This window comes from Pogona vitticeps, chromosome 7, assembly GCF_051106095.1.
Source record: "Pogona vitticeps strain Pit_001003342236 chromosome 7, PviZW2.1, whole genome shotgun sequence".
NCBI lineage: Eukaryota > Metazoa > Chordata > Lepidosauria > Squamata > Agamidae > Pogona > Pogona vitticeps.
The window spans coordinates 2,714,829-2,742,490 of NC_135789.1; the positions used below are offsets into that span (position 1 = coordinate 2,714,829).

The following is a 27,662-nucleotide window of genomic DNA, read 5'->3' on the forward strand; positions in this document are numbered from 1 at the left end:
CATTGGCTGCCTGGAAAGAAGGCTCGGCCGCTTTCACTTGCGAGGCTGCTTGAGCCCGAACAGAAGGCGAGCAAACCCCCATGGCGGCGAGCGGAGGCGAGCTTCTCCTGTTGAAGCAATGCCTGATCAGGCGGAATGGGCGTCAGGAGCAGCACGGGGTGGCGGCCTCCAGCCTCCAGGAGCTGCGGAACAAGGGTGAGACATTCTGATGGCCAGCATCAGCATCCTCTTTGTTTGCCCAGGCTGCGCCGCAGTTAGAAGTACCACCGGTGAAGCCTCCCTTAGCTCAGGGTTTCGAAGCCTTAAAAGCATGCACCGGTTGGATTTCGTCCTGGGAGACTCTTCAAGGCAGAGGAGAGGATGCGAGGTAGTGGTTACAGATAAGTGTCTTCGGCTGGAACCCGAGAGAGGAGGGTTCAAAAGATCCTATTAAGTTAGGAAATTCACTGGACGTCCCTGGGCTCGTCCCTTGAGTGTCTCTCTCTCTCTCTCTCAGCCTGGCCTGCCTCGCCAGCCTGTTGTGACAAGGAAGTAGGGAAGAAGCCACCGTGAGATCATGGGAGGGAGTTAGTTTTGCATCTTGGGAAATGGTGAACCTAGAAAAACAGCAGTGGGTTGTTTTTTTAAAGGTAAATAAATAAAGGAGCCTGGTGCCACCCGAAAGGCTAATTAATTGTTGGATATATTTTTGTGGACTGGAGTCCACTTCAATCAGATCCGTGAAAATGGATAAATCTGCCTTTTGCTCAAGTGATGGTGAAACGGGCAGGAAAATATTTCGTTCCAGCCCACAAAAGTATGCGATAAACAATGTATTAAGTCTTTCTGCTGTCACTGGACTACTGCTACTGCTCTGAAAATGTTTTTAACGGGTCTAAACCATGTGGATGTTCTTTTTGGGAGGTTTTGCGTCAAACAAAGGTGGATTAGACCGAGGGCTGCTTTTTGCAGAGATCGACAATTCCCCGTCAGTTTGGGCAGAACTGAAGAGGAAACTGGGACAGAGAAATGAATCAGAGGAAAGGTCACCCCTATGGATCCAGCTGCATTTGAATTATTTTTCTGGAAGGTGGAATTTAGAAAAAGGAACAAATAATTATAGAAAGTAAATTAAAGAAGGAATGGAAGGGTGACCCCCAAAGATTAAAGAGGGGGGGATTAGATTTGTCACCTAGAGATGGAAATGTAAAAGAGGTGCATTATAACATTATAAGGAAAACACAGAATCTTGAGGACTAGTCACACGGAGTCCAAACTATGAAAGCACCTGGGGAGATACAGGGTCTTACACATGCCTGGAACCACATCACATCAAGGCAATAAAGACCCTGTCACTATGTTTCCTCATTTTTCTCATCCTCTCCCCATCTCCATTGCCTTTCTGGTTGTGTCCTCTTAGATTCTAAACTTGTGGGCAGCGATTGTTTGCTTTGTTTTACTGACAACGCAAGTCACTGAGACGCCCCCTTTGGGGTGAAGGATACAAATGTTTACAAATCCATTTTAAGAAATGGAAAGTACCTTTGGGGTTGTGTAATGCAGCCCCTTGAAAGGGGACCCAAGGAGACAAATGAATGGGTAGAAAGAGAGAGGGAGGATAGTACCGGAAAGATAAAAAGTGCCAGGTAGCAGGCCTTCAAAAGGGGAAGAGAAGAAAATGACCTAGTTATATATCCTTTGCTTAAGAGGTGTTGACAACTCTTGTTCAAGCCTAATTGAATTAGTCCGTTAGAAGCTTCACTGGTGAGGCAGAAAGCCCCGGTTCAACCTGTATTACCTGTGTCTTCTGATTTTGAGAGATTTTGTATATAAATTCATAATTGTATGGGTAATTCGTAGGCCCCCAGAATTTTGGATATCTGGAGGCTCTTGTCAGTCCGCTCCTTTCCTGACAGATTTGTTTACAGGTTCTGCAAATTACATACAGTATGCCCCCAAGAGGTGTATTTTTTTTTTAAAAAAATGGTATGTAAGCACTAATTCTTGCACTGCAGGACAGTCATTTTGCTGAAGGGCAAAAAAGCTGGCCAAAATGACTGGACTCCGCCCAACAGTTTTTATTACCTCTATTAGCTATCTGCAACACACCTCACCCGAAAGCAGAAGAAAAAAACAGAACAGGCTTGAATTTAGCTGAGACGTTTCCCTTGGACTCAGGAATTCCTCCCCTGCAGCAAGCAGCTATTGGAAAAACTGCCTTCCGGAGTCGATGATTTCCCTTTTTTTTTTCACAGCCTGTGATCACCTTGAGATCCACAAGGAGCTGGAGCCTATAACCCTGGTCTTGGCCGAGGATGGTACCATTGTGGACGATGAAGGCTACTTCTCGTGCCTGCCACCTAACACCAAGTTTGTAGTGCTGGCAAAGGACGAGGAGTGGTCTCCCAGCAGCACAGGTGAGTGTCTGGTATAATTGTGTCACAGAGGCCACGAAGAAGGACCAAAGTGCCCCAGGTAAGGGATGCCATCAGCCTCGTTGACTGTTGTTATTTGTAACCCCTTTGCCTGATGTTCGTCCACAATTTGCAGAGAGCAGCAGAGGCGTAAATCCCATTATTGCGTCCACCTTGAGTAGAAGACCCATGGACTCAATCACTCTTTAAATCCCATCGACTCAAAACTTTCGCTTGCTTACATCGCATTGATTGAATTGGTTAGCTGGAGTTGGGCCAGAATTTTTTGGCCACTGGAAATACCAGTGGGTTTATAATTTTGTGACTTTATCGTGGGAAAACATTTTAAGCTTTTGTTCTTAGAGAGAGGTAATGTTTTATATGATATGATTTTTATTGTTCTTAATGTTTGTACGTTTTATATGTAAGATATCTGGGCTAGTTAAGGTTTACATGTAAAGTATAAAGACTAGCTCGTTTTAGAGAAAAAGCCATCAACCAGATGTGGTGTTAGTGGTGAGGGTGGTTGATTTTTAAGAGCTTTGGCCCTCTGGCACAGACCACTTGTGGCTCTTTCAGACGGAGGCACAGCTTGGCTAGAGGGAGAGGTCACTGTCGTGGATGGAGTGGAGGGCGGTGGCGAGAGATGGGAACGCCTCGCCCGGCAACTGAAGGCCGACCTCTCCACCATCGTCTTGATGTCTGAGGAAGATCTCCAGGTACAGAAGGTTCACAAGCTGCCCTCTTTCTCCCGAGATCCACTCGTGGGACATTTCCTTGCCCAAAATGAAGGACAAAAAACACTGTCCTTCCCTCATTCCAGAAACTGGCTGGACTTAGCACGTGAATGCTGACAATGTGAGATGATGTCATCTAACACACATAAAACAGAAGGCTAGTTAAACGGGCCTGGCACAGATGTACAGCGTATACAACACTGTCCTCCAACAGAAGCCAGAGTACAGGAGGAACGGCTGGAAGGCTGCCACATCTGTCCTGTACCACCTGGTTGCCTCACTCTGCTTAATTGGCTTAATTAAGGGACTGTCTTTCTGCATGCAATGCAGGTGATCCATTTTTAAGCCATAAGCCATCCATCACACACACCCCGTGACCATAACAAAGGTGAAATGAAGAAAAGGTTGCTGACCCATATTTAGCACAGCGCCATGTTCACCGTGACCTTACAGAAACTGGGAAGGGGCTGGAAGGTCCCTCACCTGGGTTGAGACAGCTCGCGTCCTGCTTTATTCCAGGCACTCATAGATGTACCCTGCTCAGACTTGGCGCGAGAACTTTCGGAGAACCAACCCAAGGTCCAAGCTCTGCAAGACACCCTTCAGCAGGTGTTAGACCGTCGAGAGGAGGAACGGCAGTCTCGTCAGCTCCTGGAACTCTACCTGCAGGCGGCAAAAAATGAGGACTGCATTGTGCCGAAGGCGGAAGGTAATCGGGTTAACGACCGAGTCCCGAAGTTTCTCAAGACAAAGGGCTGAAGGAAAGCACTCTTTAGTTTGAATCAGGCCAGGATCAAAATGGGGTTTACGATTCTAGGTGTTTAGTAACCCATAGTTTAAGATAACGGAATTCCCAAGTCCAGACATAAATAGAAACTTTCTTTAGTTCAAAAGTTCAAGTAGCACCTCCCAAAGATTTCTAGATCATCTTGCAGTAATTGTGGAGAGGGAGGTGTAATTGTGCAAAGTGCCCAGTCTCGTGCACATTATATAAAAACTAAAATATCTCTTAGCAGTGTGTCTGAACCACGCCCGTGTGTGCCTCAAACGTTACAGCTTTCTTTCTTCCTGCGTTTTACTTCGCCGCAACCCCAGGAACTAGAGTTCTGGCTAGGAGCAAGTGACTGGCCAGGGCCATCCTCTGCCTGTCTCAGTGGGACTAGACCTGCTCCAACAGGGACCATGCTGTGTTGGTTCTGCAGCTGCTGGATAGCTCAGTGTCTTAGGTCTATGGCTGCGGAGCCAGAGGTGGGGAGTTCGATTCCCCTCTGTGGCTCTTCAACAGAGGCTTTACTCGATGATCCATAGGGTCCCTTCCGGCTCCACAATTCTAGATTATTGTTGTTTGTTCGTTTCCTTAGATTCAGACTACGTCAATTATCGTCAATGCCCATTGAAATCGGACTTCCTAAGCCGTTACCGTGCCTGTTATCCTGTTCCTCCTTACCTAGGAGTGAAATTCCACTGAATTTGATTAGACTTGTTTCTGAGCAGACATGTTGAGGACTGTATGGTAGCTCATCATTTTTTTTCCTAAACCGCTTTGTGCACAATTTATTGTCAGAAAAACAGCAGAATCTGATGATGAGAAGAGCCGTAAAACTTTCCAGTAAGACTTAATAGGTACAGCAGGATTCAAACATTTTAAAAAAAAAGAAACCAAGTTGAGTAATGAATTTTAATCCATGTGAAAAACTGAGGGAACTCTTAAGAAATATTACACCTGTCTTTTGCTCTGTGTCTAAAACCAGAAGCAGCAGAGATGACCATGGAAGGAAGTGACACAGTTGATGCTGGAAACAGAAGTGGGAATCCTGCAAGCACAGTGAGGCTCAGCAGCCAGATCTTGACAGCGCTTAAAGAAAAGCCGGCCCCAGAACTCAGCCTGGCCAGTCAAGACTTGGAGGTAGGTACAAACAGAGATCCTTCTCATCATCACATCTGTGGCCACTCGACTGCCTAAGGTAGGGCCAGTCCTATTGTTAGATGAAGTGGCCATTATGAATAGTAAACACTTATTGTCTTGAAAAGTCAGAATAGCTGGAATTCATGCCAGCGTAAATCTGGGTTGAACTGCTGCAAGTTGAGAAATCAGCCTCGGCATTTGCTGTTACAAGTGGCTTAGGTGGGCGTAACTACTATGATTCTAGCCACCAAGTCACTTAATTTGTTTTTCACTGCCAGGTATGGGCAGAGACTCTGTCAAAATGACATGACTGGATCTGGACACTGTGCATCTTGATTTTGTAAGCGGAGGCATCCTGTGCTGCTCTGCTTTAGGCAGTAAAATGTCTTAGGGTAGCCCTGTCAAAAGGATGCATGCTGTTGATAAAAAAAGAGCCCACAAAAATTAAGGCAGGAAGAATTCTGGGTTTCCCAAGTTGAGCTATTTTAAGCAAACTGGAACCAGAACTGGGTTATTGCAACCCTCTCCCTAATTCCGTTGCCCTTCTGAACAGCCTTTCAGTAAAAGGTCCTTAGCTATTCAGCTCTGATTAAGTCAGGTGCTGTTGCTGCAGTATTAGTTCTTTGTTTATTGTGCTACCTCCTCACGTGCATTGGTTTTTACTCCTCCGCTCTAAAGAGATATATGACAGATGTGCTTAAACGCACACATGGTGTGGAGAAAGTAGATGCAACCTTTTTCTCCTTAGTACTACAAGCCAGTGGTAGAACAAATTAAAGGTGGTTCTTCACACACTGTATCTGAATAGTGGAAGTCCCTATTAGAAGATAAAGCGACAGCCACCAAGGCAGGTGGGTGGGTCGCTATCTGTCATGATGGTATCACTTTTCTACTACTTAAGAGTTGGGGGAGGATTGAATCTATATAAAGGGCTACCGTTTAGCACCAAAGAACAGCAGGCTCTTGACTTGTTCTGTTGCAGCTGGTTTATAAAGAAGACCCAGAAGCCCTTGCTCTGCTCCTGAACTGGGACAAGCCAAAGACCGAGGCGCTGCAGAAGGCTTGTGAGGAGGAACTGTCGAAGCGGCTGCAACAAGTCCAGGCGCTGCATTCCTTGAGGAACCTCTCAAAGGGCAAGAAAAAGCATCCGTGGGGGGACTGGCTGAGCTCCAAACGCAAGAAGAAATAAGATGCAGCTTAACGAGGGACGCTGGGAGGTATCTTAAGCAGCTGCGGCGTGTTTTCCTACACTGCCATTTTTTTTGAGACTAAGGAAGGAGCACATCAGATAGGAATGTAAAAAGCAAACACGCTCTCAACCTGCAGTACTGGATGCAGCCAAACAGTGTTTGTGTTTCCATAGGTGACAGCTTTCAAGCCAGGGGAAAAGGAGATCCTTTTCTTACTAGGTAATAGAGGAAGACCATGTGTATACTAGTCTAAAGAGAAGGGCAGTGCTGTTTTTTGATAAGACCATATTCTTGGTGCTTACGAGCGGAAAAGTCCAGATGCCACCATACTCAGGTCCTCCCTGCTGTTCAGTTTGGTACTGGGCTGGCTACGCAAAGCGGTTTGGGGGCCACAATCATTACGTTTGACCATGCTGTGCCTTATTGTTAACGGTCTTCCAATGCTTACTTCCCCCATCTTTCATGACTGGGGGCCAGTTCAAATGTTATACTCCTGTACAATGCAACATGTCCTTTTATTGCTATGTGTTTCACTCATCATAAGAGTGCAGTCAGAAGTCACTTACATCAGTGACACACCTTCCCGAAGAGAAGATCTGCTTCCTTCGGATTATGTGAGGGTCAGGAAACGTTTCTCTCAGGGGTTGTCTGCCAGCAGGATGACCAGCTACAAACACAGCACTTCTGCTTCCTTCGCCTGTCGGCAGGGAACAGGTTGATCTTGTCAACAGCTCGCCATATGCTTTTGAAATTAGGCTGACAAGCCGTATGTTGCCTTGCCTTAGTGCCTGTGTTTCTTCTCTGGGATTCCTGATCATATCTAAACTACATTTCTGGAGTTACGGTCACCACTCTTATTAGGAAAAGCAGTATCAACTTGATGGCAAGCAAGTGTTCTACATTTTATTGATATTAAAGTTTTGTACTATTGGGTGAATTTCTATCTGTCGAATGACATACTGTCATTTTTAGGCTTCCAGCTGGCTTGGAATTGCAGGCATTTCAGAGTTTAGCCAGAAGAGGCAGTGATAAGTTCATAGCAAGACGGAACAAGGGCAGGTGGTTTGTTTTCCTATCCAATGCACACACAAAAATTGATCTTCGAGAAGCGCACAAATACCAAGCAGCAATTTGTACCAGCCAGACTGCCCCAAGGAGGAGTAAATGAAATGTTAGTAAGGAATTAATGTTCTTAAACCCACACTTCATATTTTCCATGGATGTAAAACAGCACAAAGGTTAATGCTGTGTTTCAGTATGCACAGACCACCAAAAACTCAGCACTGGGAAAAACAGAGGACAAGTTGGAGCAGCCTTGCAGTGGGAATCTGTGAAGAATAACTGAAGGCAGTTTGAGTCTCTTTTTCAGTGCCCATGTTTTGTTTTGGCTTGTTTTTGCCTTCCCACATAAACTGGCAATTCTGGGTCTTCATAAGCAGCTGCAAAGAAAATTTTTTTGTTCTTAATTAAGTGTGAAGTCACAGCCGTGTCTAGCAGAGATTTTTACTACCACTTCCCTGCCAAGTACTTGGTTTCTTGTGCACAGATATGGAAGTTCATACATATCCTTCTAGAAGCAAAACTGGAAAAGCTTGGTTTGGGGATCTCTAAACTTCTTAAACAGCTGAACCAGGGAGAGAGAGAGAGAGAGAGAGAGATGTATATTTTAAGAAGGCAATGCAGCCACTTGTGCTTTCATTGAAGTTGACGAAATGCAGCCAGAGCTGTGTGTATGCTGATGTTCTGTGGAAGAGCAATGTGGGCGTAGGATTTCGTGGTATTAAAAGTCTCAGCTTTTCCCTTCTCTTTTTAGTTATGAGAGCAAATTTCTAGCACAAATAAACTTGAAACTCTGTAGTCAAAGCCTACGGACATCTTAGGAAGAGAGAGACATCTTAGAGAGAGTTCAGATACATTTGCTGGTAGCAGGCCCCTACAAATAACAGAATTATACAAAGTACAACACCAATTTGCTAAGTACTGTACAGAAAAGAACTTTGCTCTTCTTGTCACATATTTGGGTTTCCTTAAGATCACAGTGTGGCACCTGGGGGAGGGGGGGAGGGACCCGGGTTTTTCTCCTAGCTTGGAGTTGAAACTGGTTGGGTAACCACAGCCCAGTTACACTCTCTTCACCCAGTCTCCCTCCCAGGTTTGCTGTGGAGGTAATAAAGAGGGCCTAAGTACACTGCACTAAGTTCCTCATAGGAAGAGTGGGATAAAATAAAAATAGATCAATTCTGAGTTTGTTTCATTTAAAAAAAAACACACACTCCTGTGTTTGTAGTCAGGTGGCTCCATCAGTTGTGGGCTTAGTTCTTTAGTAAGTGGGAGACTGTTGGGAAACTCAATCTTCTCTTTTGCCTGTGGTCATCTTAAGTGCACTTGGAAGGCAAGGAGCTAAACCAGCATAGTGGGTCTCCCAGGGTGGTCTTACCTCCTGGGAGACCCAGGTTTCAGTCCGCTCTCAGCTGCAATACTCACTGAGTAGTCTTGGGACTGCCACTCTCAGCGTGATCTACCTCACAAGGTTGCTGCCAGGACTGGTAAGGAGGCGAACTCCACGTGCTGCCTCGAGTTTATCGGAGGAAAAGCTAGATATAAATGTAACAAATAATAAAAGTTTTGGAAAACAAGAAACACACAGATCCCTCTTGAGAGTAACAGTATTACATACTATGTAACCCACTGCTGTGAGTAATTTATTGGAAACTCATAAATCTTAGACCTTCCATTCCCAGTAAATAAAATACATGTATATATATGTGACTTAACAAAGAGACACGGGGCACCAGTATATATGCCCTACAGGTAAATCCACGCACATGTCAGGAAATCGGTATGAGTATATATAGATTTGGTTCCTTTTATGCACACATATCAACAGAAGGGAAAGAGAAATTTAATTACACAACAGTGCTTTCTCCCAAAGGAAAAAGGTAGTCACCGACTGTTCTTGGAGCACTCCCAAGAAACTATTTCGTGTTAGCAAGAGGAGAAAGTCTTCCAGAAGAAATTCTTACAGGGTGCCTTTTCCCGTACGGAGGGCTGAAGAGAGGCGGCTCTTTCTTCTCGAGGCATGGGCGCAACCTTCTCCTGCCTCAACAGGGGTGCCTGATTCATGCGGGATGCCCAGTCCACCAACCCAGAGAGAAAAGCGAAGACTTTCTCGCGCTTTCTTGTGTCTGTCAGCGCCTGGAGATGTTTGCAAGTGAAGTGAAAGTAGATTAGGCACGGATGCAGACATGGAGAAGCCAAAAGGGCAGTTTAGAGAAGAAGTGGGCTATAATGACCAGGTCTGGTAGGAAACAGCAGTGTTAAGAGGAAGCTGGCAGTTCTAGTCGAGCAACATCTGGAGGGCTGGACGTTGTCCCCCTCCTGGCTTGAAGCAAAAGACCCACACTAAGAGTGGACATTCAAATCACCCCCCAGGACTTTACCTTTCTTTCCCCCTTGGTGGGTCTCACAGAGGAGACAACACAAGGTTAAAGGGCAGACCATCTGCTTTGCATACCGAAGGTCCCACTTTCAATTCCTAGCATCTCCACATAGGAAAGAAACCTGCCTGAAATTCTGGACTAGACAGACCAGTGGCCTCAACCTGAGGCTTCCATGCTGTGATTCAGCTGTACAACTGACTTCTGACTGAAGATGTGCAAGTCATGTGACTAAATAATATTTGTGGGGTGTGGCTGCTTGGTTGTTTTAAAAAACTCTTACACACACAGTAAACCACTGCATCCAAGAGAAAGGTGCCAGCTAACTCCACCTTTTATAAAGGTTTTTTTTAATCTACATGGCTTGTACAGAAGAGCATGGAAACCATGGGTCCTACCAGGCGGGTTCTGAAATACTACAACACAGGCATAAAATCCACAAACAGCTGCCCCACATACTGTCTATACAGTAGCTATCAAGCAGCTACTCCAAGTTTTTCAGAAATGGGTCTTAATCCTGCCTGCCGATCCTGGCAACTGAACCTTGGATTTTGTGCCTTCAAAGGGTTTAACATATCATTGACCAAGCAACACGCCCCTCCCCCTGTCCCCAAAGTGGATCACATCAGCAAAGAACAGACCTTTTCTCTCTTTCATAAGGAAAATAAATAAGTGGTAAATTCTTCTATCTTTGGATTGTCAAGATACAGGAAATTAATTCCCTGTTATGTTCAGCTTTCCACTAGGAAGAACATGACTTTCATTTCAGAACTTTTGTAATCCTCAATGAAATTGGAAAGCAGTCTTTTCCTTCTTTTAAAAAATGTCATTAAAAACCCCCGTTTTGTGCACTTCCTTTAGGAATAATTCCACCCTAGTCCTTCTTTTAAGTGAAAAGCTCTAATTAAAAATAATGACAAAGGTGATTAGTTAATAAACTATCAGGCTGCCATGCTGTAGCTAATCCAATAATTTGGAAGAAAAATATCTTTTTAATGGTGAATTTTATGTACTGGTTCTTGGACCTTTTTCAAGGAACAGTATAGTAAATCAAGCACCCAAGAGTCGAAAACTCTTAAAATGACTCCTTTAATGGCCATTTTGAAAACTTATAGCAGCATTCAATTATATTGATAAATGAGAAGCATTGGGATTTAAAAAAAAAAAACCCTTAGATTTATGCAATGAAGATCCAATAGCAAGTAATGCCTCAGAGCTAATTCTCAATGGGCTGCATTCCTGCATTTTTCCCTCCAGACAAATGTTCTCAGTTCATACGTGGTGTATCAGATTTCCTGAGTTTTTAAACAATTCTCATATACGTTTCCACCTCATCCATAATAACCCCATTAAAAAGAGACATATGAATTTTTTTCATAAAAATAGTACTCAAATAAAGAGAATTTCATATAAAAGCTCTAAGTGTCCCAGCCTAGAATCCTGCTGCTCCACCTACAGCACAAGGCAAAACAAATAGTTTCCCAGGCAGAGGTGTGCGTGTGGTCCAGTCTCATCTGAACCAACTTAATTCATGAGTTTATACTTAAAAATCCTACTTGCTATGTACACACACTAGGAAGCAAGATCAACAGGACAGCCTTTTAACTTGAACTTCATGCCATCACATAATTTTGGACCACATGAGATTGGGGAGCCTCCAGGACTAAATTAAGAAAATTTGAGGTATACGGAGTTTTAATAATGTAGGTGCACTAACCTTTTATATTTTTTTAAGACCTTTTCTCTGTGGGATTTTCCTGTCAATTCAGGAAAATAGGATCCCTAGGAACAGAAAACGTCTTAGCTACTTAATTAAAGGCATCATATATAATAGGCTATGTATATGGGTGAAAAAAGCAGAGTCCTTTGGGACCTTAAAGGCTAATAAGTATATATTAGCAGGCTCATTGTCAGTAGATGTTATAGTATAGTTAATGTGGGTAGTTTTTTAAAAAAACCCTACACACACACACACACACACACACACACACACACACACACACACACACACACACACACACACACACACACACACTTACCTGGGTATAACCCTCACTGAGAACAGTGGGATTTACTTTGGAGTAGACAGGCATAGGATCATGCTGTTGATGAAACAGAAAAGCTATTTTTAAACACTCTTTTTGATCACAATAACATACTTTTATTCTGCAGCCCCACAGGTACATTTTAACCCACCCCCACAGGCCAATTCATCAACTAAAGATGCCGTTCCTACGAAACTATGTCGGATTAAGCTCCATGGAACCCAGTGGGACTTCTCTCCGAGTAGACAGACATACTACGCTTAGTAAAGCTCTGATTACTTCTAGAATAAACGTTGCCTACAGAAAGAACAGAAAATGCAGCACGGCTGAGTTCCTTAAAATCGAAGCCCTGGCGTTGTTTACTGGTGTGTTTGTGTGTGTGAGACACACAACTTTTCTCCTGTTCCTCTCTTACCTTGCTGTGCTTCCACATAAGTCCTTCTGGAACTGGGAGAGCAGCAGCTTCTGCTGCTGCCGCGCCTTTGGGCCAGGATGCCAGGAGCGCCAGCAGGAAGATGATGAGCTGAGGATGCACAAGGAAGGCCATCTGGTTCCGTTCTGCCACAAGCTACACCTGCCAGCAAGTTATATTTTGCACTTTTTGGAGAAACTGGGAGGGGGAAACGTCTACTCTCTTCAACAATATGTTTTTATTGAAGGGGCCCCCTCTCTCCCTCTGCCACCGTCATCTTCTCCCTCCCCCCCACCGCCTTTCCAAACTTAAAGCAATGACGCATGAACAAGGGAGCAATTAAGTTCCCAAATTGTGCATCTAGTTTGCCTTTAACCCTTAATTAGAGCCTCTGGGTAATGATGCCATTAGAGTACATTTAGTGTTAATTTAAGCTGTGTGTGCATTTTTATGTGCTGTAGCAAAAAAGGGGGGGGACCCAAACCCTCTCCAATGCTCAACAGAACCTCATTTCCTTGCTATTATTCCCATAATGAATAGTCTAGTTTGAATACAAAATAGTGTGATTTTGCAACAAATGATTCACGATGGTGGTGGGCTTTGCATAGGGGAGGAAGGCAGCCTACTAAGAATCAGGGGCACCAGCCTCGAGATATACTTGGAGCAGACGTATTACTTCTATGAATGCATTTGCAACAATAGCAAAACTAAGTTTAGGGTTTTTAAACATCATTTCCAGACTTCATAAAATAGCTTAACTATCCCAATGAGGAATTCAATTGCAGCCATTCCAACCAGAGAGAACAGAATCATCATCTAGGTTAATCACCTAATTACTAGTAAAAACAGCTTCAGAATGGAACCAGGGCATGGACTATTTTAACAAAAAAAGAGCTGCTCCTTCCTTTCAGTAAAAAGCTGTGTGACGAGCAAAGGAAAAAGATAAACTTGATCAATAGGGGAATAACATACGTTTATAAGATTGCACATGGGTGTGTGTGTGTGGAATGAGAGATGTTCTTCTTTTACAATAGATCTCAGGCCGGTCCAGTGGCCATAGATTTAGGACAGATAAAAAGGAAAGGCTTCATGACTCAATGCAGAACTAATCTGGGAAGTCTGCCATCTTCAAACGGGGTAGTGACTAGTTTAGAACAGCTTCAAACTAGAAATGAAGGTGGGTTCTGTTACTAATCAAAGCTGCCTCTAACCTCTGGACTCAAAGGCAATATTACATTCAACGCCAGGAGGTAAGCAAGAATGGCACACGGTGGGACCCTCTTGGCCCCAGGCCCTGCTTGTGGTCCACCAGGACACGTCTGGTCGAATGCCGTAGCAAAAAGAGAGGCGGGACAAGATGGAATCTCATCAAGGCTCTTCTGAAGTTTCAAGCCAGACATACTGGAGCAGAGAAGCGATTCTTGTGAAGGATATTCTCAAGGCTGGAAACGACAGCAGAAGTTGTACCTGCTCCCTTCGTTTTGTTTCCTTGCTCTCCTGTCTGAGAAAGCTGCCAAGCTGGGTCGTAGGGACTCCTCCTGGTCTTCCGCCCTGTTAATAGGCCTAACTGCTTCACCTGCTCATTCCACGCACCACCCACGTGCACTGAACAGGACTGCATGAAAACGGGTTCCTAGGTAGCTTTCCCCTCATTTCCACACTACAGGCAAGCACCCAACTCCACGCTACATGGTGAACAGGGCTTTTAAAAGGGATGGGAAGATCAAAAGGCAAGGGGAGAGAAAAGCTGTTCCATGAAAATAGGAAGTCAAAAATTCCAGAGGACAAGATCAGAAATTCTGTTGGGCAACAAAAGCAGGTTATGTGAACCTAGGCTGAATTTCTGCTCTACCAAGTTATATACTTCCGGTTTTAGCTATCACCCCAAAACTACTCTGTCTCATGTTTTCTAACTGTTCACCCCAACTCTACTCTCTCCTTTCTCTCTCAATTTGGCAAGATGTTTGGTTAGATCCACATGAATCCTATGTTCCATACTTCATCAAAGATACAAATTAATCCAAATAAGGTTTACTGGATCTTTAAAACGCTTGCAGATTATTCTGAATTTTCAATGGCAATGGATCAATATTTTCAAAATATCACTGAAAGTATCATCTAAAGATATGAACAACTGGCTGATAGCTCTTGAAGCAAATGGCATTTAATATTCAAAGAAATAGCCATGTTAGACTGTCTCAGCATGTTGAAAAGAGGGAAAAAAAGGTAAAATTATGGCAGTTAAAATACTAAAACTCCTTGAGGTGTGAATTTTCATGGATCGTACAAAAGCTCACACCAAAATTAAAATTTTAGTCTTCAAAATGCTTTAATGTTTTGTCTCACACACCCCATACTTTTGCCAAGACAATAAATATTTAATGTTATGACGACTAATATTAACCAATAATGGGTCCTTTTAAGCAGAAAGGTGAGGTAAAAATATTTTAAATAAAATAGAGACCTTCTACTTTAAAACGATAAAAATGACTGACATTCTTATAGCATTCTTTTTAAAATTTATGTATTTTCTTTCCAAAATTTTTAAAGCACATTTTCTATAGCCACTCTATGCAATCAAAACTTATATTCAAATTTATTTGTGCTTACTCAGGGAAAACCAGAGTTCCAACATAAAGGAAGCAATGAACTGGCATCCTATGTTAACAGCCTATCTGCACCGCTCCAAGGAGAGAAGGAGAACTCTATATCTTGATCTGGCGGCATGGGAGGAGGAGGAGGAGCATCATCCCATGTTGGAATCTTCATTCTCAGTCCCCACAGGTTCCGCTTGCTCCTCCGACACGCTTCTCCCTTTCTTAGAAACCGATTTCTTTTTCTTTTTCTCTTTCTGTTCCAGGTTATTTATAGTCAGTTCTTCACTCTTCTGGGTGATGTAGCACAGCTAGAAACAGAGACAGCTGTATCAGGCAGCAGCGAGACCAAGGGCCACCCATTTAGCCAGTTTAAGAACATTACAAAGAACATGTACACTTACAGGGAGTTCCAAACGGCCTAGTTTTCATAGGCAGGCTGTCAAGCAATAACTGACAATTTTATTATATTTTGTTCCCAGATTAACTGCATTATTTTTCAATTCCCCTTTGTATAAAAATATCAATGACTGCTTATTATTGGATTTATCTGCAGGATGTGAAAACTAAGGATTACTGTTCTTGTTTTGCTTTTGAAGTCGCATTATATATGTGTGAAGCCCCAGGCCAGGGCCAGGAAACATTTGTAGGAGTGCCGTCGCTCCCATCTTATTCTAAGGAGACTCAGACCTCCCCCCCACGCCTTCTCCGCCTAGGAAAGAGAACAAGAAGGTGGACACCAAGGAGTTGGAGGAACCTAGAAACAGAGAGGGACAGAAACATCAGGGGGTAGATACCCGAAATCTGGTGTTGGGAATGAAAGGGTTAAATGTGGCAGTACAAACCGGTGAGGATTTGGCGGGAAAAGGAGAACCGTTGGTGGAGGCAGGGGTAGGAGATATAAGAGGGAGGCGGGATGACATCCCGGGTGGTTGGGAGAAAGTCGGGGTGCAAGATCCCTGGACGGGGAAGTGGGAACAGGTGAAGATGCCTCATGAGGAGGCTGAACGGCAGAGGTGTCAGGGACAACAGCCTCGTCCCTCTTACTGGGGAGAGACAGAGGCTAAAGAGTGGCACCGCCGTCTGAGAGAGGAACGAGAAGCAGTAGCTCGAGAAATTGAAGCCAAGAAATCATGGCGTCTTTCCGAACTCCAGAAGATGGGAGTCTTCCTGGACCTTGGCTGGCCAGTCCGAGAGAGGGATCTCCACTCTGGGGTTGGACCAGAGAAGAGGAAACCCTACCCTTACTAGCGTCGGAGGGAGTCGACGGAGACCCAGAGGTTCCTGAGAAGGTGTTATCAGGACCATGGGAGTTTGACGAATTGAACCCTTTTGCTAGTAACGTTTGGACACCCTTGCAGTCACGTTTTAGACAGCAAGAGACTTTAGAACCTACACACAAAGACATTCCTGTTAATGTTGCTGGTTTAATAAATGAAGACAATGTTGTTACGTTTAAACAGCCTCATACTTTATTTGGTGTGACTGAAGCCCCTACAAACAAACCCTCACCATATGTATCTAACTGATCTTTAATAAGGAGTATAAAAAGCTGGTCACATTTTATGTTCCTTATGAAAAGCAATAAAAATAGTCTATGGGCAAGTACAAGTAAATGGCATCAATATACAATGGAACTTCATGAAAAGTTGCTAATTAGAGCCAGAGTTGGAGAAATTATAGGCCTTAATTGCTGGACCTGCTTCTCCAATCATCCTCTACCACTAGTTATGCTAATGAAGAGAAGCTGCAGTTCAACACAGAGAGGGCTCCCATCTGTTACAACCTTACCTATGGAAACTAGAATAAAATTCTAGTATCTTGGATCTGCCATCCAATATCAGAAGGCTGTGGGAATGCATCTCTCTCAGCCTGAGCTAGCACAGCCCATGGGAAAGAGTGAGGAATGTCGCAGGCTGCCCAGGAAAAAACTGGAAAGCCAGATATTCCCAAAACCTGTCCTACAGATGTATCCAGAAGTACATCCCGCAACTGTCAGCAGGATTTGCTTCTGATAAGACATGTACAGCACTGTGTTTTAAGTCTTTTATTATTGCTCTTACTCCATGTTAGCACACAGATAATTGACTGTACATGGCAGATTCCAAAGTTGCCTCCAGGCCTTTTGCTTCAACTCAGTTGTTCTTCCCTAACTCCTGGATTAGAACAACGGGAATAAAAACTGAGCATAAACAAGGGGCTATTAATTAGCACAGCTGCACTCTCCCAGTGCAGACGGGCGCAACCATTTCAATCTTCCTGACAAGATGCTCCATGTTCAATTAAGCCATGCTGCAGCTGTTAGTTGAAGGACACATCCACTCAGCCCCACCCTTGGCCACCTGCCGCTCCCGCTCCTCCCACCAGCCTTTCTGAAAGAGTCAGCTACTTCACCAGGAGAGAGACTTGCCCAGATAAGGCTAAAATTAGCACAAACACTTTGTATTTGAAGATGAGAAACTCTGCAGAACTTTTGCTACAGGACAGGCTATAAATAACTGATAAAGGTCAGGATCCAATGCTAAGGGTAGCAACAGAAATCATAGGGCAAATTGCCACTCATTAAAAGTTAAGGCTTGCATTCCTCAGTGCCTGCCAAGCCACACAACTGGTGCATGACAAAAGTACAGTGGTGCCTCGCTTGACGAGGATAATTCATTCCGTTCAAATCGCTGTTAAGCGAAATCCTCGTCAAGCGAAATTTTAAAACCCATTGAAAAGCATCGAAAACCGGTTCAATGTGTTCCAATGGGCGAAATACCTGCTCGTTTTGCGAAGATACTCTATAGAGCGGCCATTTTCCGGTGCCTATAAAGCGAGGAATCCGTCCTAAAGCACAGCGGGGAGCCATTTTGCACAGTGGGTGGCCATTTTAGAGCCGCTGATCAGCTGTTTTAAAATCGTCGTCTAATGAAAAATCGATTCCCGAAGCAGGGAACCAATCATCGTTAAGCAATTTTTCCCCATAGGAACACTGTTTTGCGATAGCAACACTTCATCGTAAAGCACTTTCATCGTTTAACGAGGTAATCTTTAAGCGAGGCACCACTGTACACAAGTCCTAAATCCTTAACTAACAGCAATTCACTGCTGTGATTTTATATTGTACTTAACACCACAGTATGTAAGCAATAGGATCCCACCTAATCCTATGCTGTTAAAGTTGCAGCATTTAACTCACAAGGTCTCTGGTATACCTGCAAAACAGTTTGTGAATCGACTTCAAAACTTTACCCTCTCGCCTCTCAATATTACTGAAAGCTGTCTTTCTCTCCCCGCACACTGAAAACAGCTGCCTGCATCGTCTTTTGTTCCACTGCCCCTTTGATAATTTGTGTGTGTGTTTAGTCGTTTAGTCGTGTCCGACTCTTCGTGACCCCATGGACCAGAGCACGCCAGGCCCTCCTGTCTTCTACTGCCTCCCGGAGTTGTGTCAGGTTCATGTTGGTTGCTTCGCAGACACTGTCCAGCCATCTCATCCTCGGTCGTCCCCTTCTCCTCTTGCCATCACACCTTCCTAACATCAAGGTTTTTTCCAAGGACTCTTTTCTTCTCATGAGATGGCCAAAGTACTGGAGCCTCAGCTTCAGGATCTGTCCTTCAAGTGAGCATTCAGGGTTGATTTCCTTTAGAACTGATAGGTTTGTTCTCCTTGCAGTCCAGGGGATTCTCAAGAGCCTCCTCCAGCACCACAATTCAAAGGCATCAATTCTTCGGCGGTCTGCTTTCTTTATGGTCCAGCTCTCACTTCCATACATCACGACAGGAAAAACCATAGCTTTGACTATTCGGACTTTTGTTGGCAAGGTGATGTCTCTGCTTTTCAAGATGCTGTCAAGATTTGTCATCGCTTTCCTCCCAAGAAGAAGGCGCCTTTTAATTTCAGGGCTGCTGTCTCCATCTGAAGTAATCATGGAGCCCAGGAAGATAAAATTTGACACTGCCTCCATATCTTCCCCTTCTATTTCCCAGGAGGTGATGGGACCAGTGGCCATGATCTTAGTTTTTTTGATGTTGAGTTTCAGACCGTTTTTTGCACTCTCCTCTTTCACTCTCATTACAAGGTTCTTTAATTCCTCCTCACTTTCTGCCATCAGAGTGGTATCATCTGCATATCGGAGGTTGTTGATATTTCTTCCGGCAATCTTAATTCCGGCTTGGGTTTCTTCCAGTCCAGCCTTCCGCATGATGTATTCTGCATATAAGTTAAATAAGCTGGGGGACAATATACAGCCTTGCCGTACTCCTTTCCCAATTTTGAACCACTCAGTTGTTCCATGACCAGTTCTAACTGTTGCTTCCTGTCCCACATATAGGTTTCTCAGGAGACAGATAAAGTGGTCAGGCACTCCCATTTCTTTAAGAACTTGCCATAGTTTGCTGTGGTCCACACAGTCAAAGGCTTTCGCATAGTCAATGAAGCAGAAGTAGATATTTTTCTGGAACTCTCTGGCTTTCTCCATAATCCAGCGCAAGTTAGCAATTTGGTCTCGAGTTCCTCTGCCTCTTCGGAATCCAGCTTGTACTTCTGGGAGTTCTCGGTCCACATACTGCTGAAGCCTACCTTGAAGGATTTTGAGCATAACCTTGCTAGCGTGCGAAATGAGTGCAATTGTACGGTAGTTGGAGCATTCTTTGGCACTGCCTTTCTTTGGGATTGGGATGTAGACTGATCTTTTCCAATCCTCTGGCCACTGCTGAGTTTTCCAAACTTGCTGGCATATTGAATGTAGCACCTTAACAGCATCATCTTTCAAGATTTTAAATAGTTCAACTGGAATGCCATCACCTCCACTGGCCTTGTTAGCCAGGCTTTCTAAGGCCCACTTGACTTCGCTCTCCAGGATGTCTGGCTCAAGGTCAGCAACTACATTGTCTGGGTTGTCCAGGATATCCAAATCTTTCTGATATAATTCCTCTGTGTATTCTTGCCACCTCTTCTTGACGTCTTCTGCTTCTGTTAGGTCCCTCCCATTTTTGTCTTTTATCATGTTCATCTTTGCGCAAAATGTTCCTCTAATATGTCCAATTTTCCTGAACAGATCTCTGGTCTTTCCTTTTCTGTTATCTTCCTCTATTTCTTTGCATTGTGCATTTAAGAAGGCCCTCTTGTCTCTCCTTGCTATTCTTTGGAAGTCTGAATTCAAGTTTCTGTAACTTTCCCTATCTCCCTTGCATTTTGTTTCCCTTCTCCTCTCTGCTATTTCTAAGGCCTCGTTGGACAGCCACTTTGCTTTCTTGCATTTCCTTTTCTTTGGGATGGTTTTCGTTGCTGCCTCCTGGACAATGTTACGAGCCTCTATCCAAAGTTCTTCAGGCACTCTGTCCACCAAATCTAGTTCCTTAAATCTGTTCTTTACTTCCACTGTGTATTCATAAGGGATTTGGTTTAGATTATACCTGAGTGGCCCAGTGATTTTTCCTAATCTCTTCAGTCTAAGCTTGAATTTTGCTATGAGAAGCTGATGATCAGAACCGCAGTCAGCTCCAGGTCTTGTTTTTGCTGACTGTATAGAGCTTCTCCATCTTTGGCTGCAGAGAATATAATCAATCTGATTTCGATATTGCCCATCTGGTGATTTCCATGTATAGAGTCGCCTCTTGTGTTGTTGGAAAAGAGTGTTTGTGATGACCAGCTTATTCTCTTGACAAAACTCTATTAGCCTTTGTCCTGCTTCGTTCTGAACTCCAAGGCCAAACTTCCCTGTTGTTCCTTTTATCTCTTGGCTCCCTACTTTAGCATTCCAGTCCCCTAGAATGAGAAGAACATCTTTCTTTGGTGTCAGTTCTAGAAGGTGTTGTAAATCTTCATAGAATTGTTCAATTTCAGTCTCCTCAGCAATGATATAAAAAGGAATATTATGAGTAACAACCACCAAAGCAGAGAGGAATTTGAAAGAAGACAAAATGTGTTCTGCATTTGTATTGCTAAATCTTAAGAAAGAAAAAGATCAGGAGAAGTAGGGCTACTTTCACTACATCCTTAACAACAGTTGTAGCTAGTCGGTCCTGAAAACTAACGCTACCTGGAGGAGGCTGTTTTCAAGTACAGTGCTGCCTCGCTAGACGGTTACCCCGTTTGACAACGAAATCACTTTACAATGGGTTTTTTGTGATCGCTATAGCGATCACAAAACGATGTTTATATGGGGTTTTTTCACTTGACGATGAATAGTTCCCTCCTTCGGGAACCGTTTCTTCGCTAGACGACATTTGAAACAGTTGATCGGCGGGTCACAAAATGGCTCCCCACTGTTTTCAGCACCGATTCTTCGCTTTACAGGCACCGCAACATGGCCACCCTATGGAGGATCTTCGCTGCATAATCAGGTATTTCCCCCATTGGAACTCACAGACCAGTTTTCAATGCATTTCAATGGGGTTTTTTTCGCTTGACGACGATTTTGCTGTACAGCGATTTTGCTGGAACGGATTATTGTCTTCAAGTGGGGCATCACTGTAACTTCTACAGTTTTGGACGTAATCAAGTGTGCACTTAAGAGACCTGTGCAAGTACGCATGTCCTGAGGATACATTTGCTTTTTTTACATACCTTTGCCCAGATTGATAGCTATTCTCTCAGAGCTGGAAATAGTACTACTTCTGTAATAATCCAGTCTGTCTCACTACATTTCAGATGAAGATGACAAGAGTACAAAGGAAGAAAGAGAAAAATGGAAAAGACTTCCAAGGCTGACAATAAGGAACAAGGAAAAGTGTTCTGTCAGCAAGAGGTACTAATGCATTTACAAAAGGTCCCTTGGGAAGAAATTGCAACAAGATTCAGCAAAGCAAGGGCTCCATCTCACCAGTGAGCTACTCCTCCTCGCCAAAAGCTTCACGTCTTCAACATTAATAGTACTCCGTTTTGCATGCCTGTATGAAGAAGGAAATGTATATTACCCACATTTGTCATTTACAAATGTTTGCTATACCTTAAATGATGTGTACGTTCTTATTAGACTATGTATGAGCAGTTGCGAAAGTGACTAAGTCTAGATGGATTAATTCCTTTACTGTTTTCTGCTTTACATTCAAGAAAGCCTCTTTAAACTGGGCGTTGGAAAATATTTATTACTCTTCTAATTTTGTTGACGAGTCAAAGACTGAGTCAAAGCATCTTGGGTTTCATTTTAATTCAACAAAGAAACATACGCTGCTACAGCATCTTCTTTCTGCTTTTCAAGGCTACTTAAGATAGAAAGTTGTGGTAAAGTGAATCTTCCAAGAGGCAATGGGCAAGGGTTTCGTTCAGCAAAAACAAACTAGCAAAAACTGGTGGATGAAAATGTTCAGTCGCTTGTCGAAACAGACCAGGTGCTTTCTGAGTCACTGAAGTCCCTCTTGATTTATGCATTAACACGGTGGCCCATTATGTAAAGCCGCTGATTTAGAACTGTAATTTGTAACAAGTAAATTGACCTCCCATGACCCAGAGGAAGGAACGTACTAGCAAGCAGGCAGCTGCTAGAGCTAAAACATGTGCAACTAAGATGAGAAAAAAGGGAGGGTGAGCCTTTAAATGTGAGCAGCTGGAAAGTGAGATGCTCGGCTAGATGGTCCCCCATTGTTGATGTCCTTAAATCACGAATTATTATGAGCAGGACAGTCAGTGCACTAAAAGGAATCTGAAAAAGAGGATGCTACTTAAGAAAATAGCATCAGGAACACAGAAGTACTTCCTTATCCACGGGATCAGTATCTGCTGATTTACTCATCCACTCCCTGAAAGCACTAAATTAAAAAAAAAAACAGAAATATGTATTTATAGGTAACAGAACTCTAAAGGGAGTCATAGACCATCCAATGTACGTATAGTGTTTGATACATCCACATTTTCTGATATCTGCAAGGGGACGGGAGGGATCCCCTGCTGATACCATGGCCCTACTGCTCCAAAAGCGAAGGCATGGGTAAAGAGTCACAGAAGCCCTGAAGTGTCATTAGCAAGTTTCGAGAGAAGATTGCAACAACTCCCAGCTCAAGCATAAATCAGTGAGACTCTATGGCTCCCTTTGCCTCAAGTCGTAGTTATCTAGGGTACCACCCAGAGGGATGCTAAGACAGCACACTGGAGCTAAACATGCTTCCAGTTAGTTAGTTAATGGGCCAGTTTCTCAGCTCACACTCTTCAAAGATATGGTGCAACAAACTGCATGAATAAAGGTATCAAAGAGACAACCAGTTAATACAGCAGTAGACTATACTTTTACAGTCAAATACAGATACTGAATGGGTTTTGCCCCAATAGAAACACTAGGCTAGCTCAGACGAAACAGGTCAAGCTGCACGGTTACCACAGTTGATACCAGAGGGCCATGTCACACAGTGTGAATAGTTAAAACTGAAAGGACCATGAACCTATCAAGGACTACACGCTCTTTTAAAGGTGCCTGGAGGCAGACACTGGCTGTTTCTTCTGTTAGGTTTCTCCATGAGTCACTGGCATGGGCATATTTCCTAACAAGAAGGAGACCCATTCAGACCAATGACTCAGTCATGGGCACAGCAAGCAAGCAGCTGTGAGAGATGAACAGGCGCAGACCACGGGACCGTGGTACGAATGGGAAAGTTTCCAGCCTCTAGCAGTCAAGACCATTTCATGGAATAAGATGCCAGAAATCACTCTGTCCTGCCTCTGTCTCTCCTGTGGTAAGATGGCGGTGGTGGGAGGTTGGGCATCCCATGTAAAGACAATACAACACAACAGCCTCCTCTGAGAAGCTGCCAACAAACAACCTCTTAGTTACTCTCGAAGAGCCTTTATTTGTGCCTAACAAGCTGCAAACAAAAAGATCTTCTGACTGCTCTGTGCTGTGGTTTATGCATACACCTGCATGCAATTACACTACACCTAGCACAATCCACCCACAAGGCTGCTTGTGGGAGGCAGAACTCAGCACAAAAGCATCATTATCCCCTAGGAAATTTACTTTCCCTCTGCGCTTTGTAGGTACCTCTTTGTGCTTCCAGAGTGATTCTTAGACTAAATAGCAGGAAGGAAAAGCTGCTCAAGAATCGAAGGTCCTTAAGAGCCACTCAAATTTAGGAAGTATTCAGTCAGTTTTTGAGCCAGGTTTCCAACCACAAAATCAGAAGATTGGGAGGTGTAAAAACCTGTCTTGAATAAATAATTTGTATTCAAACTACAAAATAATGGAACTCTTGTACATAACAGAGGATCAAAGCTGTTATTCTAAAATGAACATTTGCTGGCTTCTAGGAAAGCTAGGAAGAGTAAGGGACAAAACTTTCCTTTGGCTATACATATATTTGCTAGATAGAGAGTGTCTTCTTTTTAGTCCTGCACCTTGCCATAGTACTTACCTTGCAAACATTTCAAGGTCTTTCGCAAACATTTCTGGGGGAAAAGGTAAAAAAGACACCTCAATCATTTTTCTATCTCAAAATCAGAAAGCAAGGTGAATTTCTATTGCTAAGCCGTAAGGCACCCTGAATATTTTTTTAAAAAAAACTCTGCATAAAAAAAATCTCATTCCCGGTGCTATGTCTATTTGGAGGCTAGAGTACTTTTTCTTTCAAAGAGTCCCACTCCTATGGGTTAAACATTGGGTTGCAAATCCATAAAGACATCATTGGGTCTCTGATTGTGTACCTCACTATATGGTACTCCCTGAATGAACGTATAAAACGTTATACCTGCATAAGCCACGTCTTTCACCAAGTACACATCAGATGTGCTGAACTTTTTTTCCAGTATCTTTTCGTTTCTGGAATTTGGCCTGCAACCCCATGCCCATTTTCCTAGAAACAGGTCCAATGAAAGGAGTAGAGGTTTCTTCCAATATAACGGGTAAAGAAAGGACTATAATGTTAAAGCTCGGTTTGTCTACTCATTTGCAAGTCAAACCTGCTCTGATTTCTGACCTAATTTCAATCATTGTCCATCCTTTTCCAAGCTTCACCTTCCAGAGGACTATATTTTCTTACTGAGGGCCACCATCATGGCTGGGATGTGACAGCTTGCATACCTCTAAGCGCTAGAAACAACCAAACAAAAAGATGCTTAAAGCCACATTTTTCCCTGTCTTTGCAGAATAGCAGCACTGTGTCATTTAATAGTTTTTTTCAGAACCTGTCTTGCACACTCCCTCTAGCGCTAGGCAAATTAAAACGAGTCATTAAATCAGTTCTATACATCTCTAATTCCGGTTCTATTTTTAAAAAAGCACTGATTAACTCCTACAGACAAATATAGATATGCATAAAATATTCGCCATACCACACTGTCTGAAGGTGATCTCAGAAATAGCTGCAATGGCTTGTTTACTGAACTGTGTTTCTTTGTCTTGGGCAACGTCTTCACAGAGACAAGCAACAGTATAATGGACAGCTGCTCTCAACCTCTAGGAAAACAAGAAAACATCACACAATGCACTTTGTATACACCTTAACTCTCATATGAACTACCCCATACCTATGCAACACAACCTATAATTCTTCAAAGCAAACACTAAGGCCCATTTGACCGCTTAGCAAACCTAATTTTTACACCTATGAATAAGTCATAATATGAAACAAACTACATTTGAGTTGTTGGTCCACTGGAGGATCATATGAAGTGTTTACGTATATTTATTTATTTATTTAACTTATATGCCGCCCACACTACCCAAAGGTCTCTATGACCTTAAACTAGGTTTGAATTTGTTTAATTGAATTCTGGGTTGCTGTTGGGCTGAACTCATTCTCTCAAACAAACCGTGGTTTGTATTCGCGAAGGCTTTCACGGCTGGGATCTAATGGTTGTGGGTTTTTTGGGCTCTTTGGCCGTGTTCTGAAGGTTGTTCTTCCTAACGTTTCGCCAGTCTCTGTGGCCGGCATTTTCAGAGGACAGGAGTAGCATCGTGGTTCATTAATCAGCTGCAAACCACAAGCAGAAGCCATGTTTTCTAACTGTGCCTGGATTATGAAGTCTAACTTGTCCTTAACCCTGGACAAAGAACTGTAACTTGCTTCTTACTCCGAAACACGAGCTGACTAAATTTGTGGGGGAGACAGAAGCTAGCCAGAAGTCCTTAAAACAGTTTACAGGAAATGTGGTACTTTTGCACACCCCTTCAGGAAAAAAAATCCCATGGATAAAATAGCAAACAAGAGAGCAAACTAAAATAGCAAACAAGAGAGCAAGTTAGTTCATGGATTTGTCTTCAGACTATATGGAGCATCTTCTCCAGTGTTGTTTAAATCAAGACTCAACACATTTAATACAAATAGTTTACTTAAAAACAGTAACAGAGAATTTTGCAGCACACTGAAGGCTAACCATACCCCGTTTTCCCGAAAATAAGACCTAACTTGAAAATAAGTCCTAGTATGATTTTTGAGAATGCTCATAATATAAGGCCTACCCCCCAAATAAGCCCCAATTAAGTGAAACCCTGCCCTCTACCCTTGTGCAGCAACCAGAAGATAACATGACTGTATTTGAAAAAATGTAGATTGTTGTACATGAAAAAAATAAAACATGCCCTGAAAATATGTCCTAATGCGTTTTTGGAGCAAAAATTAATATAAGACCCCATCTTATTTTCGGGGAAACATGGTATATATACGTGGAATATACACTTCTGTGGACTGCTGGCCCCTAAAAACATACATCAAAGTACATAACAAGTTAAAGGGCAGAAATACAATTGGCATTCACTGATTCTAAGTCTTTAAGGACTGTGTTTATTGTTTTGCTCTCACCCACCACCAGTGTTGGAGAAAAAACTGTTAATCCTCCCACTAGCAAACAAAAGGCTCCAGACACCCTCTAAAAGGCAGGGATCATGAGCAAAGGAAAGGCACTCTGCACATGCTCAGGTCCTCTCTCTTACACCTTGGGGAAAAACAGTAGTACTAGTAGTACTATTATAATTACTACTATAATTAGTAGTAATTATTATTATCATCATCATCACCACCACCACTTCAGAACTACAGGTCATATTGAGCTTTTAATGAGATCAGAGAGTAAGTTTTTAGAAGATGAAGTGTAGTGTTTAGGCATATACACTTTTTAGCACTGGAGGTTTGGTCGTTAATTTTTCTAGTTGGTTTGGCCCTTTTCAGTATTGCAGAGGAACTATTATCAGGGTCTCCTATTGTCTTTGAGTGATGCAAATAGCCTTGGGTCCACTTCTTCAGGAGAAAAGCGGGGTAACAAATATTTTAAATAAATAATAAATAAATAACCCAGAAAACTGCCTCTGAAATAAATCTGTAAGTCTTAAAAAATAATGTGCTTTTGCCTTTCCGTTTCTAGCCAACCCGACTCCCTCTCAGGCAAAAAAAGAAAAGATCGACAGCAGGGATCCCGCTATCCGCTAATTTACTTATCTGCTGCCTGACAATACTAGATCAAAACACACAGAGAGAAATACGTACTGTATTTACAAAATGTATTTACAAAATCCCGCGGTCCTCCTGGATATGCAGATACCTCATGGGGGGGAAAGCACTCTGCCCATGCCCAGAGGACACACACTGCCTTCTGAGGCAAATGGTTTCAGACTAGAGGTGTGTTTTTCCCCCTCCCTCTCTCAGGGAAGGCGTTCAATAAAAGCTTTTATTTATTTTTTCATTTTATTTTAGAATCTCCCCGCCCCTCCCGGGGGTCTCCGGACCTCCCGCCTGACCTGCGTGTCGTCGAAGGTCTCCTTCGGCCCGGCCTCCTCCATGGCGGCTTTTTTTTCCCCCTTAGGCGAGAAAATGGCGGCCAAATTTCCCGCCTCTCCGCGGCAGCGGCGACGTCATGCTGTCCCTCCTCGCGCGGTGGGCGGGACTAAGGCGGGGAAAGAGGGCGGGCGAGAAGAAGGCGGCCAATCCGGAGAAAGGGAAAAGAGAAGGGGCGTGGTCCTTTTTCTCCTTCCCCCGCCCGACGCTGAGGGGAGGAAAGAGACCCTTTTCCCTCTCAGGGAAATATCCCTCACCTCGTTTGTC

General features: G+C 43.4%; 3 protein-coding genes across 4 annotated transcripts; 1 reads left to right on the forward strand and 2 right to left on the reverse strand.

The window, feature by feature from the left end:
* The first annotated feature begins 1 nt into the window (after position 1).
* On the forward strand, positions 2-7,163 carry DFFA (DNA fragmentation factor subunit alpha). Its single transcript, XM_020782209.3, has 6 exons — positions 2-195; positions 2,235-2,396; positions 2,973-3,112; positions 3,650-3,839; positions 4,882-5,036; positions 6,019-7,163. Exons 1-6 carry the CDS (start codon positions 81-83, stop codon positions 6,223-6,225), a joined length of 969 nt encoding a protein of 322 aa, XP_020637868.2. The 5' UTR covers positions 2-80; the 3' UTR covers positions 6,226-7,163.
* Positions 7,108-14,868, reverse strand: CORT (cortistatin). 2 transcript variants are annotated; one of them, XM_072977573.2, is made up of 6 exons: positions 14,731-14,868; positions 12,124-12,282; positions 11,703-11,765; positions 9,250-9,421; positions 8,711-8,820; positions 7,108-7,665 (listed from the first exon to the last, which is right to left on the reverse strand). In XM_072977573.2, exons 2-5 carry the CDS (start codon positions 12,253-12,255, stop codon positions 8,750-8,752), a joined length of 438 nt encoding a protein of 145 aa, XP_072833674.2. In that variant the 5' UTR covers positions 12,256-12,282; positions 14,731-14,868; the 3' UTR covers positions 7,108-7,665; positions 8,711-8,749. The 2 variants fall into 2 exon arrangements, with proteins under 2 accessions (XP_072833674.2, XP_072833675.2); XM_072977574.2 differs by lacking the exons at positions 7,108-7,665; positions 8,711-8,820 and having other exon boundaries at positions 8,881-9,421.
* CENPS (centromere protein S) lies at positions 14,628-27,513 on the reverse strand. Its single transcript, XM_020782211.3, has 5 exons — positions 27,359-27,513; positions 24,958-25,081; positions 24,042-24,075; positions 21,524-21,590; positions 14,628-15,025 (listed from the first exon to the last, which is right to left on the reverse strand). Exons 1-5 carry the CDS (start codon positions 27,398-27,400, stop codon positions 14,867-14,869), a joined length of 426 nt encoding a protein of 141 aa, XP_020637870.3. The 5' UTR covers positions 27,401-27,513; the 3' UTR covers positions 14,628-14,866.
* Positions 27,514-27,662: the final 149 nt, after the last annotated feature.